A 17,420-nucleotide genomic window follows, 5' to 3' on the forward strand; every position below is an offset into this window, starting at 1 on the left:
CAGCCTTTCATGTCCATGCCTAAGTCTCAACCCCTAGTACTCAACACCTTGATTTTTTTTTTTTTTTTTTGCGGTATGCGGGACTCTCACTGTTGTGGCCTCTCCCGTTGCGGAGCACAGGCTCCGGACGTGCAGGCTCAGCGGCCATGGCTCACGGGCCCAGCTGCTCCGCGGCACGGGGATCTTCCCGGACTGGGGCACGAGCCCGTTTCCTTTGCATCGGCAGACGGACTCTCAACCACCGCGCCAGCAGGGAAGCTCAACACCTTGATTTTTGAGCACCATCCTTGTATATATCTAGGAGCCATGGATCCTGGCCAAACTCTGTTTTTTCCTAATAGCAGCCTTGACAAGGTGGCAGAAGCCACAGGGGAGAAACACTGGCAGATAGAATAATGGCCCTGCAAAGATATCCATGTCCTAATCTCCAGAGCCTGTGGGTATGTATGTTACCATGATCCAGGTGGACCAACATAATCACAAGTGTCCTTATATGTTGAAGACAGACAGATCAAAGTCAAAGAAGGAGAAGAGCTGATGGAAGCATAGAGGGGGCAAGGAGAGAAAGGAAAGGGAGAGGGGGATGGGGAGGACAGAGGGAGAGAGAGAGAGAGAGAGAGAGAGAGAGAGAGAGAGAGAGAGAGAGAGAATTGAAGGTGCTATGCTGCTGCCTTCAAGATGAGAAGGCCATGTGGCCTCCAGAAGCTGGAAAAGGTAAGAAATGGGTTCTCCCCTAAAATTTCCAGAAGAAATGTTGTCCTCCTGACACCTTGGTTTTAGCCCAGTGAGACCCGTTTCAGATTTCTGACCTCCAGGGCTATAAGATAATAAGGTTGTGTTATTTTAAGCCATGAGGTTTGTGATAGATTGTTACAGCAGCAACAGAAAATGAATACAACTGGGATGCTTTGACTTGACTCCAAATAAGGGGCTGCAGGCTGGGATGGTGACAGTCTCCAGCCCCACCTGCCCTGGCCAGAGACACATCACCCAGAAGCACTCCTTTCCTTCTTCCCAAATTGGTTCAGAACCTATGATGTGCCAGTCTCTGCCGTGTCCTCCGTCTGTGCTGCACGTGATCATATTTAATTTCTTCCCTCTCGGTTTCCTGACATTCTTTCTCTGCCCCAGCACCTGAGAGTTCCTGGATGCAGTTGCCAGATATAGCTGATAAATACAACATTGCCCAAGACATGCTTATACTAAAACATTATTCATTGCTTATCTGAAATCAAAATTAAATGGTGTCTTGTATTTTATCTGGCAACCTTCCACCTGGAAGGCGCCCAGGGAAACACCTGCTGAGTTAGGCTCTGGGATCCATTGGCTCCACCTGGGGAGTTTTTCAGCTGGGTTGAACCCCCTCAGCCACTACTCCTGTTCTCACTTGCCCAGCTCATTTATTTGCCCCGCACCCCAGCCCCCAGCCAGCTGTTTCCTTATTGCAGCAGCTGCTTCTGTGCTTGAGGGGTGTAACTGAAATTAGGGCCCAAGAGGGAAAGACAGAGCAGTTGATGGAGAAGAGACCTAGGGGCAAGTGTGAGGACTTAGCTCAAACTCTCAGAGGTTCTGGTGGTGCCACACAAGGGGCATTTCTGAGGCTCTGTCTTCTCTGACAAGTTTGGACTGGTTTTGGGCCTCAGGAATGAGAGTGGCCTTCTGAGCCCTGCACCTTTGGTAGGGGGAGGTGTATTAGTCAGCTAGGGCTACATAACAAAATACTACAGACTGGGAGGCTTAAACAACAGACATTTATTTTCTCAGAGTTCTGGAGGCTGGAAGTCCAAGATGAGCAGAACTGGTTTCCTCTGAGGCCCCTCCTTGGCTTGCAGATGGGCTCTTGCTGCCTCTTCACATGGTTGTCTCTCTGTCCACGTGCAGCCCAGGGGTCTCTCTGTGTGTCCAATTTCTTCTTATAAGGACACCAGTCAGATTGGATTATGGCCCACCCTCATAGCCTCATTTTAATTACCTCTTAAAGGTCCTGTCTCCAAATACAGTCACATTCTGTGGTACTGGGGGCTAGGACCTCAACATATGAATTTTAGGGGGACACAATTTAGCTCACAACAGGAGGCATGTTGGACCGGGATCTCCTCTCAGCTAAATGCTGTGATGTGTTGAGTGGTCTGCTCACTCGACAAAGCCAAGGGCACAGCAAGTCTGCAAATCAAGACCCTAAACTTGGGAGGCCAAGCTTAACTGTAGTCACTGGCTAGTCCTGACGGAAGACAGACTGATACCTCAGGTCCAAGGATCACAGATTCTTAGTCTTGAAATCGAGTCAAATTAGTGGTTTTCAGACCCCAAGGGGTTCCACTAAGATTTCAAGGAAGTGTCTCAAAGCCCTCAATCTTTCATCTCTTTCCCATTTGGGCTTCCATACAGAATTGCTTGGGGAGGTAGGGAGGAAAGAGTTTCCTCTGTGTTAAAATTTTAAATCCACTAATCTAGACCCAATACTTTATTTTATAGGTGAGGGATTCATTCATCAAACACGTTTTGAAAACCTTCATGTATGATCCTCTGTGCTAGATTTGGGGTTGTTTGTTAATGTAGCACAAGGCAACAAAAATGGACCAATAGGGCTTCCCTGGTGGCGCAGTGGTTGAGCGTCCGCCTGCCGATGCAGGGGACACGGGTTCGTGCCCTGGTCCGGGAGGATCCCACGTGCCTCGGAACGGCTGGACCCGTGAGCCATGGCCGCTGAGCCTGCGCGTGCAGAGCCTGTGCTCCGCCACGGGAGAGGCCATAACAGTGAGAGGCCCGCGTACCGCAAAAAAAAAAAAAAAAAGATGAGCCAGATTTTGAGCCTGAGAATCTGAGCAAGTGGAGGTACCATTAGCAAGCAGACAGAATCAGGAGAGGTGGTTTGAGATAGACAGATCATTCCATTTCAGATGATGAATTTGGGGTGGGGACATCTTAGTGACGGTCTGCAGATAATAATAATCTGTAGATTTAACTGGGGAAAGGGGATTTGATAGAAAGATAGCAGGTGAAGCGACAGACCAGGAAGCTTCACATGGCAGGCTGACAGATAAATTGGCCTATATTTGTCTCCTCTCTGATTCTTCTGAGAAAATAGACCTACTTTAATAATGTTGATAATTTGCCCAAGAGGTGAAAGCTCATTGACTGATAGCATCTCTCGGCTTCCCCGCGATATGGCAAAGTGTATTATCTTTCCTCTAAAAATTAACATAGAGATAGAAGTATCCAAGACACATGTGCAAAATGCCAGCTTTCAAATCCTCCACATTCAGGGAGCTCAGAGCCAGGCCATTGGTGAGTGAGTTTGTGGGCGGGGGACAGAGACGGGATTTCTCATCCTTAGGCTTGTGTAGCACCAGGACTAGGAACTGTGAAGCATTATAGGAAATGAAATCACCAGCTGTTGATCACTTAGGTTGCTGAATGTCACCTAATCCCGACAGCAGCTTGGTGGCATTAGAATGGGCCCGATCTGTCTCTGCTGTTTACTAGCTGTCGGACCTCGTACACATGGTCACTCCCCTGAGGCTCAACTTATTAACCTGTGAATTGTGGAAAATGATGCCTCACACGTTGTTTTGAGATTTAAATAAGAAACCAGATGCTGCTTTGCAAGCAACCTTCTCGGGGCCTTCCAGGGTAAAATCTGAAACCGGCCTCCTTGGTAGAGGGCAGGGAGAGACTGAAGACAGAGGCAGCCCTCCAGATTGGTCATGGCAGGTATAAGGAGCAAGCGGACTTTCTTGGGTGGCAGCACGCTGAGTAGATCTCCACGCGTGCCCACCAGACTCTTAGAAGTTTACTCAGAGGCCTTCTCTGCACAGTCCAGGAGCCTCAGCACCACAGTTCTATCTCGAGGCTGTATCCTTGGAGCAGCTTCTGGGAACAGGGAATGCAAGTGGAAAGCATATTCCAGGGACAGGGGAGGGGCAGGGGAGCCTCCACCTCAAGGGTCAACTGGCGGTAGCATCTTTTTGACGGCCTCCTTTAACCCCATATGTACCAGACATTCATTCATCCTTCCATGAGCGTGTATTGTTACCCGCTGTCACCAGTGACTTCACAATGCATAAAGCAGGCTTTAACGAATGTTGGTACTTCTTTCATCTAGGAAAAACTTGGTTTGGGAGTGGATTCTTCTGCCTACGTTTCAGTAGGAATGTGGCTCGTGTTCCAGGGACCAGCCTCACACCAGTTGCTCTGGGCAGCTGTGACCTAGAAGGGGCTGAGAGCTTGCACATTCCTCTTTGAGACCCTTTCTTTCTCACCCTGGCTGCCTTCTCTCAGAGGTGCCCTCGAGATCAAGCCTTCCTCAGAGGTGGTTATGTGCTTAGCGTCAGGGAGATTTTCTGATGGCAAAGACAACGGGAAGCCAACGAAACTAAGGGAGGGTATGGAATAATAAAAGCACATAGCAAATTGCGACACACTGAATCCCACAGTACCAAAAATGAAGCAACAACCCGTCATTTTGCAGGAAGGAATTGATACCCAGAGAGGGTGTGTGACCTGCCTGGAGCCACACAGCAAGTTAGGGACAGGGCTAAGTTTGGGACACAGACTTCCGGACTTGGGGTCCAATGTATATCCTCTTTACCGTCAGAGGACGTGTTTATGGTCAGCGAACTGGAAAGCAGTTTTTGCTGTACTTCATGTTCAGCGTGGAGGATTGGAAACAGAATGAGGCTGCCCAGTCAGCTTTACCTCTTGTCAAGCCCTACCTACTGCACACTCTGGGCAAGATGCCTCTGGTTAGGATGGTGCTGTCCCCATAGCAGCCCGGAAAGGCCCGGCATTGAGGATGGACTCCATTCAAATGTATTCATCCATTCACTTATTCATGCACCCCCAGACACTTACTGAGCACCTGTCATGTGTTATGTACAAGGGTGGCTGCTGGACAACTCATATTTGTCTGATCTCTCTTCTTGAGCAAGAAGGAGGACCTGAAATTCTTCCCAGGCTGGGCTGCTCAGAGCAGGGTGTAGCGTGGAATTGTGGGGCTGGCCCTCAGTTGTGGCAACAGGTTTAGGAAATGTGGAATCTATGTTCCACTTGAGGGTGACCAGAAAGCGGAGGGGCCATAGAGATCCGAATCAAGGAAGCACCTTGGCTGGAGCTGAGAGCCGGCCACAGGGCTCAGAGGTAGGGTTGGGGCGGGGCGGATGACATAGGAAGATGCCCAGAGGTACCCAGAGGAGTCCTGCAGGAGAGCAAATAGATGGGAGGTAACAGCTAAGGGCGCCAAGTGGGCTTTGATAATACTTATCAGCCCTAACGAGTGAGTAGAGTACTTAAACATGGATTAGGAACACAGTGATGGTTATTTTTACTGTTCTCCTTAAAGAGAATGAGGGTGGAAAGGAGCAAAACCAAGGGATACTATAGACCAGTGCTTCCCAACCCCATTCCCCCTTTTTTATTTTACTAAAAAACACATTAACTTTAAATTTACCATCTTGACCATTTTTAAGCACACAGTTCAGTAGCTTTAAGTACATTTACATAGCTGGGCAAGAGACCCTAGAACTCTTTCATTTTGCAACACTGAAACTCTACACTGGCTAAACACTAAATCCCCAGCCCTTGGTAATCACTTTTCTATGTTCTGTTTCTATGATTTTTGACTATTTTAGATACCTCATGTGAATAGAATCTTACAGTATTTGTCCTTTTTCCCAGCCCTTTAAAAAAATCTGTGTCCTGGCACTGTTCACAGGCGTGACAGCATCCCATTGGTAACATCTCCAATTATACACACACACACACACACACACACACACACACACACACACAAACACACCACAGGGGAGAGCAAAAGGGAGGGAGAGGTGGCAGCAAATGCTCACACAGCCAAGTCTTGGGTAGGGATACACGCAGAGTTGGAAAAAGCCCTCTAGAAATTCTGATACTCCCCAAGAGTATGCCCCCCTTGTTGAGACTCACTGTTGTGGACAGGAAAAGAGTTCTCCAAAGCATCGGAGGCAGAGCGGGAGTCAGTCACAACGTTTATTGAGCACTCATGGTGTACAGAGCACTGGGCGAAGCACTGGAAGGAAATACAGTGGAGATTCAGCAGCTACTGTCGCTCGCCTCATGATTGCATTTAAGTGAATGGAGAAGATACACACACGAACATGTATAAACTAATATCTAGACACGTGCATTTCTTATTCACCACTGCAAGCTATCTTGAGAGTTTACTGAAGTAACAAAGGCATGAGAAGCCATTGGGACACATGGGCTAAGTAAAAATCAAAGATACATTACCGTGCTCAGGTTCAAACTTACCACTCTGGTGATGAGTGGAAGCTACCAGAAGACACTAGAAAATACCAGAAACTTGGTGAATCTATTTTCTTAACTCTATTGGTCATTTTATTTCAAATTTAAGAATTCAGTTTACCATGAAATAAAGGCAATTGACTCAACAAAGTATTAGAATAGCTTTATGTTAAAAACATTTTTTTTTTAAAGTAAAATCAGCCTATTGATAGTACCATTTCCAAAGGTCAGGCACCAATTCTGAAAGTTAACAGCATTTTTCTTCTTTTTAAAAAAAGCTTCCATTATGTGAAAGACTTTCCAATAAATTTAGTGAACAGAGGCATTTTATTTCTCTATATTATATTTGGGAAAACTTGTTTATATTCTTACATGCTTTTAAAGTAGGGTTGCCAGATAAAATATAAGATATATTTTAGTGCATGGGACATACTCATACTAAAAAAATTATTAATTGTTTATTTGAAATTAAAATTTAACCGGACATCCTGTATTTTATTTGCTAAATCTGGCAGCCCCATTTTTAGGTTAACATACCTTTGGAATTTCCAAAGGTTTCCAATAAGGTGTGGGGAGCAAAGAGGCTAATTTAGCTTCAGTTATATGCTAACACTGTCAGAGAGGAAGGTTTATTCTTCTGGCAGGAAAATGGTAGGTTTTGTAGGATTTACTCAAATATTGGAGACATCTTCATTTCTTACACCTTTCATCATTACTATTTTAGCAGTGCACGTTTTAGTCAGTTGAATTTTTACCTTGAAATTTTTGACAGAGGTGAATGGTTAGAATTATTAAAATAATATTGTAGTCTGAGGAATAGAAAAACTAACATCTGGCTTGAAAAGTCCCCTATAACATATGTTCACATCCTCAATAATTTCTTCTCTGTTAACACTTTATACCCCCAACCCGCAAAAAAACAACAAATGTCAACACTCACATCTTGTTACATTATACAACGTCCCTTCCCCTATTCATGATCACTTCCTGCCACTCTCTGCCCCTCCCCTTTCCATATTGATTTTTTTTTATATATAATTTAAAACACTAGCCCTTGTGCACCACAAAGAGTGTCTGTCAGGCATGGATCAATGGGTGGTCATGGACCCAAGAAAACAGGAAAATGAAAAGCTCACCTCTCAGATGCTTGGAGGCATGAAAACTATGAAAGAAAGTGGTGGGGAGGGAGGGAGGAGGGCTGGTAGACTGGATTGATACATTCTGTTCTAGAAATGCACTTCCTTGTATCTAAATGTACAGTTCATGTCTTATTTTAAGTTGAGATTCTACATTGGAGGAGAGAGATTTCAACACCAATTTTGCAAAGAAAAGAAGTTCATGAAACTCCAACCATTGTAGAGGAATGTAGAATGATAACACTTTCTGAATTCCAACCTCCATCCACTATTCTTTTTTTAAACACCCTGAAGAGTATATATATATATGTAAAGAATGTACTTCTCTGTTCGTATTCCACACACACATAAAATTACTATGAACATTAACAAACACATAGATTGTACTTAAAGGCGTATACAGCCTCTGACTTTCAAAAGCTACTTGTTAATTGAGTCCAAGTATGCCAGTTTTTATTCTGGGCCTGACTCCACCTGTTTTCAGCTTGGCCAGGGTGCACATAGGTTACAGCTGTCCTTTGCACCTTGAGGTCTTTCCAGAAAAGAGGACGAGTATGAGAAATTAAGTTGAGGCAAAGAAGCCATGGGGTTTCATATCACCATATAAAGGTGGAGTTAAGCAGTATATATTATTAAAGTAGAAAAATATTTCTATGCCCCCTCTGGCATTTAACGTTCCTTGTGCTAAGACAGCATTCCATCCAGCTACTTGCCACATTCTTTTCTTTTCAGAAATATAAGTTCCAAATTCCATCGTTTAGACAACTTTCCAGATGCTGTTCTGATGACGACATGAACTTGCGTCTCTGAATGCCCCTGACCGACCTCAAGGAGCACAAGTCAGGCTGTTCTTTTACTACAGAAAACGGCCGGAAGAGGGTTTGCTTTGGGTTCCCATTCGTGGTCATGATGAGGTGGGTGGCTACAGAATGTACGGGAAAGAGTGATGGACTCCCCAGGGGCAAAGTAGCCCCCCAAATTTTGCATCAGCAGAAGCAGTAGTGCACAGAAGGGTGTCCCTATGGGGAGTGAGAGCCCGCTCTAAAGCCCCACTTCTAAAGCTCAGTAGGGTCCGCGTCCCAGTTTGAACACGTGCTTGGCAATTACATGTGCAGGAGGAGTCCTGTTGGACTCCTGTTACTGGCCTGCTGAGGTTTTTCTAATGGTGACTGGTATGGAAACTGCCTGCCTGGAGCTGCCTGGAAACCCAGTCCCGGCCCCGCCCTAGTAGTGTTCCCCTGGCACCCAGACGAAGGATGCTAAGCAGACAAGGAATAGTTCCCACTGGGCATGGCGCCTTCCTGCTCCTTCACTTCCCGCTTCCTCTTCCTCCTGTTTTCTTCTTTTTCTCCTTCTCTGCTGCCTCCCTCGGTCCCCGCTCCATCCTTTGGTGCTGGCGGCCAGGGCACAGCTCACGGGGGCGGGGCAGAGGCGCTGGCGTGGCTGTACGAGCGTCTGGACAGAGAGGCCCGGGTGGTCCTGCTCTCCACCTCCTCCCCCGCCTCCCCTCTCGCTCCTGGGGGACCAGGGTTGGGGCAGCAGGGGAACGTGGCCATGAAGCCGAGGCGGAACCGCTGGTTCATGAAGCAGTAGATGATGGGGTTGACGCAGGAGGAGGTGTAGGAGAGCAAGAGGATGAAGGAGATGGGGGTGCCGGAGAGGCGGTGCTCTGCAGAGGCGGTGTCAAAGGCCCGCCAGGCGTTGGCGCTGAAGATGGGCATCCAGCAGAGGAAGAAGAGAACCACGATGACCATTAGCATGCGGATCACCCGCTTCTTGGCCATCAGGTTGGCCGCGGGGCTGCTGCTCCTGATGCGGCTGAGCCTGCCGCCACCGCTGCTGGACAGCTGCTGCAGCTCCAGCTTCCCTGGGTGCTTGGACCTCTGCAGGTAACACCCATCGCTGGCCTCGTATCTGCCGCTGCTGCCGGGGCTCGGCTTCCTTTCTGGATGGGCAAGGGACAACACTTATTTTTCGGGATGGGTCATGCCAGACGGAAGGCGTGGTACCCCTGCCCCCTGCATCAAGGGGCTAAACCACACTTGAATTGTACGATTGGGCAGGCGACCTCGGGCCCGCCTTGACATGCGTAGGTATTGTTTACACTAGTCCTTTCCTTCAAATGAAAAGCCACTTAAAACTACTAAAAAAAAAAAAAAAACAAAAACTACTAAAATAACGTATAGTATCTGATGTACATCATTTATAATAGTAAAATAATATTTTACATATGTAGATTATAGGGCTAAAGAACTGTTCAAGAACGAATAGGCACACTCTTCTTCCAGCTCCTCAGGGGGAAGTTTCCTGCTTGCTTGGGAAAGCTCCAGACTGCTTTTACTGTGAGGACTCTGCATAATGAGCAAAAACCAAAGAAGGCCTTGAAGTTGTGTAAGTGGTAAAGAGCTGAATAAAGGGGTGGAGTGAGAACGGTGTGGCGGGGGGCGGCGAGTGATACCAACAAAGGTGTCGGGTAAGTTTCTCTGGTGAGTGGACCATAATGAAAGGGGGGACGGGAGGCTCTGTGGCAGCTGCAACAGGAGTGAAGGGGAGGAGAGAGGATGGCGCCTGGAATTACAATTTGCTCTGGTTGCGGAAGGCGGTCCATTTGTATGCAACAGCACAGAGAGCCTGGGACCCATGAGCCCTCAGCTTGTAATTGGGCGATGTGTGTATTATGTCAACTAATTCCACTCAGCACCCTTTTGAGAGGAATAATTTCTTCATTTTACAGATGAGGAATAGAGACACTGGGTCTCATGACTGTGCCTTAGGACACAGAGTCTCCTAAGAAGACTTTTGAAAACCTCTAATATACCCTATACACACTCTGGGTATATCCATTTAAGTTACAGAAAATAAGCATTTGTAATCTTTTGGCATAAACATACAGCTAAGAGATAGTTACCTCTAGCAGACTTCTTCTGGCTAGCATCAAATTTTATTCCCTGGTAAAGTTCCAGAGAGATTAATCCATATGCCACCATCATCACAATTCCAGGAATAAGAAAGAGGATGAGTAACAGGAAGGTGTGCCTAATAAAATAAAAAGCAATCCAATAACCAGCATCTCTAGCATTTCAAACTCAGATGGGATGGAATAAGCAGGGTTCATCTCCATTTTAATGAGTCTGAGGAAACACATTAATTACTAGTATTTAATATCTTTGAAAATTCCCCATCTGGAGAGTCAGTCATTAGAAGGTGTTTTCTTCTTTTCTTTCAGATAAAGTCTCTTATGAAGGACTAGTTAAAGGGAAAAGTTTGGTGTAAGTCTGCCTGAAACAAGTCTACATTTAAAACAAATGAGAGCTTAAAAAAGAAAAAACAAACAAGCCAATGAGAGTAGGTGAATACCTCAATAAAACGGTTTCTGAAATAATAATAATAAGAGTTTACGTTCATTGATGACTTATTCAATTTCAATACACTATATATATATATATTACTATATCTAATTCCCATAATAACTTTTGAGGTAGGTACTATTAACATAATACCCATTTTACAAATGAGGAAACAGACTTAGAGACAATAGTTTACACAGCTTGTGGCAAAGGTGAGATCTGAAGCCGAGCAATACAATTCTAGAACTCATGCTCTTAACATCACAATATACCATCTGTTGACTTTATAGCAACAGAATCGTCTAATGCATAGGTAGCAATGGTGGAAAACCTCCTTGCTTTTGCAAAATAAGCATTCTGGCTGTTCTGACCCGCTGGCACAGTGGCAAGCTCGTTCTAGTGCCTGGTGGGCCAGAGCTATGCTTTCTCTAAATATGTTTGATTCCTGAAGAACTGCAGCCTCCTTCTTTATGAGTCTGGCCCCTAAATCACTTTTGCAGTCTGGCATGTGTAAGATTACGCGATTAGGCCGTAAAATTGTCAGAGGCTCACGGTGGCTGAGCCATTTCTCATTTCAATTGGACATGTTTTGATAAGAGTTCTTTTCGAATCTTGGAAAAGTCCCTCATTTGCAACATAACTCTTTTTGTGTGTACGCGTTATTTGGTTGAAATGAAAAAAAGGAAGGCAAAGAAAGCAGAGATTATCTCAGTTTTGAGCTATGTTTTTTTTAAATCCTTGTCTGAAGTTTCCAACATCTGTGTTATTTAGGGTTGGTTTCTATTGCCAGTTTTTTTCTATGTACAGCTCATATTTTCCCATTTATTCCCATGTCTAATACTTTTTTTAAAAAAATTATTTATTTATTTTTGGCTGTGTTGGGTCTTCTTTTCTGTGCGAGGGCTTTCTCTAGTTGCGGCAAGAGGGGGCCACTCTTCATCGCGGTGCGTGGGCCTCTCACTACGGGGGCCACTCTTGTTGCGGAGCACAGGCTCCACACGCGCAGGCTCAGTAGTCATGGCTCACGGGCCCAGTTGCTCCGCAGCATGTGGGATCTTCCTAGACCAGGGCTCGAACCCGTGTCCCCTGCATTGGCAGGCAGACTCTCAACCACTGCACCACCAGGGAAGCCCTTGAGCCATTTTTAAATGTCTAGCTCCCTGCTTCTAAAACATGCTGGGAACTGGTAAACATAATGTCCTGCATTTGTGTAGCCTTTTTAAAGATATTTAGTGACATTTTCATAAACATGCTCTCATTTGAATCTCACATCCATCTAATGAGGTAGATTAAAAAAATCTTTATTCTTAAATCTTTGTGTAGATAAAGAACTTGAATGTCAGGGAGGTTATATGAACTTGTCCAATATCACCCACTAGTAAGCAAAGAAACAGGTACTAGAACCTTGCCTTTTTATTTCCAGTACAGTGTCCCGTGTAAATACCACAGCTGCAGCTCTAAGAAAAACCACGTGGGATTTGGAACTCATCCTCGGCTCTACCTCCAGTTCTTGGAAAATCAGAGCTCTTCCAGAAGCACACTGCATAGTGGTTAAGACCAGATGCTCTCTTATCTCTTCTAGGTTTGGGAACTTGAGTGACTTGCTTAACCTCTCCATGTCTCAGTTTCCTCTGTAAAATGGGGACAATAATAGTACCCACCCTATAGGGTTTTGAGAGGATTAGTTGAATTTATATATATATATATATATATATATATATATATATATATATATATAGCATTTAAAACACAGCACTCTAAGTGTTTGCTGTCACTGTTACTCTAGAAAGAGGTTAGAGTGAAACTTCTCGATAAGTCTCCAGGAGACTGATCCGCCCAGACACTGGACAATACATTCCAGTTTTTATTAAACCTGCAAAATTATATCGAGTTGTATTAAACAAATAAACCCATGCAGCCTTACCAGGACTGCTGCATGACATCATTTGGCAGTAGAAAGCGGCACATGTTCGCGGTCTGATTGTTATTTTTGGTAAAAGGCACCAAGTTGCTATAAATCGGGTACGGAGTCATGATGGTAAAGGAGAGGCACCAGGTAGCGGCAATCACCTTCAAAGCGTGGGATTTTGTCTGCCAGACGCGGGACTGTAAGGGTTTGCAAATTGCACCATATCTCTCCAGCGATATGGCTACCAGGTTAAAGGTGGAGACACTCACAGAGGTGCCTGGAAAAGGAACAAAGAAGCTGGTTATGCAGGCTCTGAAATCCAAAGTTTATTTGCACAATGAGCTTAAGCATACCTGATCTGCGCAGGTTTGATAGATAGCAGAGGAAAACGCTCAGAGGGTAAGAATATTGTGTATGTATATCTAAAAAAAAATGACTTATTCCCAGCTTTGTTCCCAAAGCGATTTGAGGCAGTTAAAGAAATGTGTTTGCAAATACATCTTATTGCCAATTTTTAGATAAGTTTATTGAACTTTGATTACAACCAACTCCTTCCTAGGCTGAAGGTGCTCATTAATTAATAACCAAGTGGATGAAATATGTTCCTATCCCACAGAAGAGGTTCTGAGTGACCTGTAGAATAGCTTTAGTTTTGAGCGTGATCTGCATAGTTAAGTTGACCTTTTAACCCAATATTCTCAAGGACTGTGACCCTGAAAATTCAGTGGGGTCTGAGCTGGGAGCATTAAAACTCTTCCTGAAAATTTCTATTACAGACGTTTTTTTAAAGATTTTTTTGATGTGGATCATTTTTAAAGTCTTTATTGAATTTGTTACACTATTGCTTCTGTTTCATGTTTTGGTTTTTTGGCCACAAGGTATGTGGGATCTTAGCTCCCTGACCAGGGATCAAACCCACACCCCCTGCATTGGAAGGGGAAGTCTTAACCACTGGACCACCAGGGAAGTCCCCAAACTGTTTTTAAGAGTGAAACATTCTAAGTTTCCAAATGGAGTGTTGAAAAATTACCTAGTGAAAAAGGAAGAAGGGGAAGCTCTCCATATTATAACTAACGTTTTTCTCTGGGTGGAAGGACTAGGGCCTTTTTTCTCATTCTCTTTGCTTTCTGTATTTTGTAAAAGAAACATGCATCATCAGTGAGAAAGACGTCAAAACACCTCATTCAAAAGGATATACGTACGTATAGTCAAAAAAGCTTAATTTTCCTTATTTTTTGTATTTTGTGTGTGTACATACTTATTATAATCTCATATCCCCTTAAAATTCCCTTTAATTCTTCATCCATAAATTCAACTGATTCTTCTCTTATCTCTTACCATGATGGAGGAGTTCTTAGCCTGGGGCCTTTTGTGAAACTATGTATAAAAATATTCTTTTTCTAGGGAGAATATCCATAGTATTCCTGAGAGACTTGAAGGAATCTACAACCCTGAAACCATTCTATAAGAGCTTACGTTCTGAGACAGGATTTGCTGTGTTTTATAGGACTTTACTCTAAGGAGTTGACATCTGAATTAGAGGGTACAGCCCCAAAGTCCTCAGAGTCAAGTCTGTACAATGGGTCCACTGTACTTATAAACCCACCAGCAGGCAAGCACTCTTTTTTTTTGGCTCTGTATTAGGAGCTTAATGAGTGTTAACTATTAGAAACAGTATTGAGGAGAACATAAAATTAAGGGAAGAATTGAAATCACTGGAATCAGAAATCCAACAAAACCATCAGGGTATTGCAAACACTTTCAGAATTATCTTGCTTTTCATTTTCTAGAACAGTCTGTCCTAGAAATTTTCAGGAAGAGTTTTAAGGCTCCTAGCTCAGACCCCAGCTACTTTAAAACATTTTTGGTTGAGGTGACATTGAGGTGACACTTACTTACATCACATAAACATAATCATTTTAAAGTGAACAGCTCTGTGGCGTTTAGCACGTTCACAGTGTTGTACAACTACACAAGCACTCTCTTTAAATCTCCTTCCACAAACCCTGGTTAAGATTATTCAATATTATCATAAGATATATACAGACAGGTCTTGAAAGCCTAAAGCACTATGAGATGCTGGTTATTATTATTGCGTCATTGTTTAACAATGATCCTTTTCATTTGTGAGTCGAGGACTGGACCCAGATTGACACTTTCTTGGCTATTTGTCCATGTCACGCAGATCAGTTATTTGTCATCATTTTGTCACTGCTGGATCCTGCTTCCTCAATTGGGAGAAATAAAGGCTTTTAAAGCTTTCCGGTCATTGAAGGCTGCCCTAGCCCAACTCAGCTCTGCGTATTTGGCCCAGCTTAGGTCAGAACAAACAACAACTCCTTCCTCATTCCCCGCCTCTCCTCCTCCTCTCCCAGCTAATTTTCAGAATGGGCAAGGGACAAAGCATTTTGGCAGACAGAGGGGACAAAGAGACATGTTTTGTTTCCGCCTTAGAAGAGCCACAACAGTTGGCAAAGCGAGGTCATGTACTCACCACTGTTGTGGCTACCGATCTGGGTTCAAGTCAGCTCTGTAGCTTACCACCTGTGTGTCCTTGGGCACATTATTAACCTCTCTGTGCCTCTGTTCCCTCCTCAGTGAAACAGGGAAGGATAACTGTATATTCTTTATAGGGTGGTTGGGAGATAAAATATGATCATGGAAGTAAAAACTCAAAGCAATTAGGAGAATATCGGGTGCTCAAAAAATACATTCAAAAATATTAGCTCTTGTGACTTTTATTATCATCACCATCATTTTGATTGGCAAAGGCAGAGAGCTGCATATCTCAGCCAACCAGTGTCAGCTTAGTGACCCACAGGCTCTAGGAGCAAATTCAATTCCTCGTCTAGTGGCAGAGGTCTCTCTCTCTGTCTCTCTCTCTCTCTCTGTGCCTGAGATGGTCCCAGCCCCTGGGAAAACAGTCTGGGAAGTGAATCCTGAGAAGGGAATCTAGACCTCTGATGAAACTCGTTTTCAAATAGTCCCTGTTCCCTAGGGAAGCCAGAGCAACGGCAGAAAGAGCCCTCTTCCAGCACCCTGGCCACCCCAAAACCATGCCTTGGGTTGGGTAGAGCTCAGAATACAATCAACGACCTCCAGGAAGGAACATAACAGCTTGCATCTGTCTTACTTTCTAACAGAAGCAAGCAAAACCAACGTCTTCTGTGGCTTCTTACCAACTTATTCCACTTTGAGAAACTGACCCTTAAAACTGGGGACTGACTTCTGGGGAGTTATGAGGACTGACCCCCTCCCCCCCCCATAAAGCCAGCTCCTCTGTCCTTACACCTAGCCCCACACAGACAGATGTTTTGTTTTAGCTGTTAAGGGTTGGGGAAGGTCTGGGGCTGAACAGGGTCTGGGGCGAGCTCCAGAAATAGGCACCAGCAGCAACTCACCCATGAAGTAGGTGGTGGTCTTGCAGACAGCGCTCCCAAAGATGAAATCCTTGAGCAGGTTGGGGATGAGGTTGAACGGCATGCAGAAGAGGCAGAGCATAAGGTCACTGACAGCCAGGGAGAGCAGGAAGATGTTGGTGACCGTTCTCATCCTCTTGTTCCGAATCAGCACCGTGATGACCAGCGTGTTTCCCAGCACACTGAGCAGGAATATCAAGGAGTACAAGAGAATCTGCACGGCTGGCTGCCACTCTGAGAGGAGGAACGCGGACGAGGGATGGAGGTTATGAGAGCAGAATGTTAAAACCTAGCACGTGCAGCAAGCACTTATTTCCTGCCGATTTTTTTTTCAGGGGCGGACAACATTGAACCCAGCTCTCCCTGTACTTAACAATATTTTGCAGAAACAAAGTGAGGAGAGCACAGAGTGATTCAGTTGCTTCTAAAAGGTTGGTCTGTTAAAGGATCACTCACTCAGGGAACCACTTCTTCTTAAGAACAAAGCTTCTCTAGTGAATAGTGATTGCTTTCTTTCCTAGCTGCTAAGCATTATTTCGCTATAATCACTTCTTCACACTGATTTCCCCCAAGAAAAGGCGACAGCTAGATTGTGACAGCACCTTTTCTGTGATGCTTGTAAGTTCAAGCTTTTACACTTGTCCTCGCTTCTGGCTCCACTTCAGGTCCTCCTCCCACTGCTTTTGTGCCCCCGAGTCCTGTACATTAATCCCAACTCTCCCCTGGGGAACAAGAAGAACATTGGACTCAATTGTGCTCTTTGATCTCTTATCCAAACTTCTGAACAGATGACTTTACCCAGCCTTGTCTCACGAGGACTTTGTTATATTTTTTGCAGTCAGCCTTGCCTTTGCTGATTTCTTCCCCCAACTTAATAGTTTTCTGAATGAAAGTATCAGCCTCTGACACCTACCTTTGGAAGCATGGGGCTGATCCAAGCAGAAAAGCGTCTCGTTTTCGATCCCCAGTTTGCAGGGAGGCGTCGTGTTGCTTCCATTCAAGAGAAGGCTGTCCACATCCATCCTTGCTTTGCTGCTTTTCACCAAGCGCTGGCGAGCTGTTGAACTGCTCACTCTTGGCTCATTCCTCTAATGACCGACTGGAGAGTTTCCCAAATGGAACCTGCCGTGGAGGGGCAAGGGGGTTGGGGGAGTGATTGCCAGGTGTGGGCTTCTGAAGCCATTCTTAAAGGTGACTGGAGTTCCACACACTCAGGCCAGCTGGGCAAGCGTGTGCACTCCTGTCTTGGAAAGAGCAGCTGGTGCAAGGCAAGCCTGCTCCACCTTCCAGGCCCACCCCATTCCTGGACCAGCCATGGGGCCCTGAGCAC

The 17,420-nt window shown here is 45.0% G+C and overlaps 1 protein-coding gene across 1 annotated transcript; it reads right to left on the reverse strand.

Moving 5' to 3' along the window:
* Window positions 1–8,574: 8,574 nt before the first annotated feature.
* On the reverse strand, window positions 8,575–17,348 carry CCKAR (cholecystokinin A receptor). The gene is made up of 5 exons (XM_032633040.1): window positions 17,004–17,348; window positions 16,073–16,324; window positions 12,687–12,948; window positions 10,324–10,451; window positions 8,575–9,360 (listed from the first exon to the last, which is right to left on the reverse strand). Exons 1-5 carry the CDS (start codon window positions 17,110–17,112, stop codon window positions 8,828–8,830), a joined length of 1,284 nt encoding a protein of 427 aa, XP_032488931.1. The 5' UTR covers window positions 17,113–17,348; the 3' UTR covers window positions 8,575–8,827.
* Between the last annotated feature and the right edge of the window lie 72 nt (window positions 17,349–17,420).

Source organism: Phocoena sinus, chromosome 5 (assembly GCF_008692025.1).
Source record: "Phocoena sinus isolate mPhoSin1 chromosome 5, mPhoSin1.pri, whole genome shotgun sequence".
NCBI lineage: Eukaryota > Metazoa > Chordata > Mammalia > Artiodactyla > Phocoenidae > Phocoena > Phocoena sinus.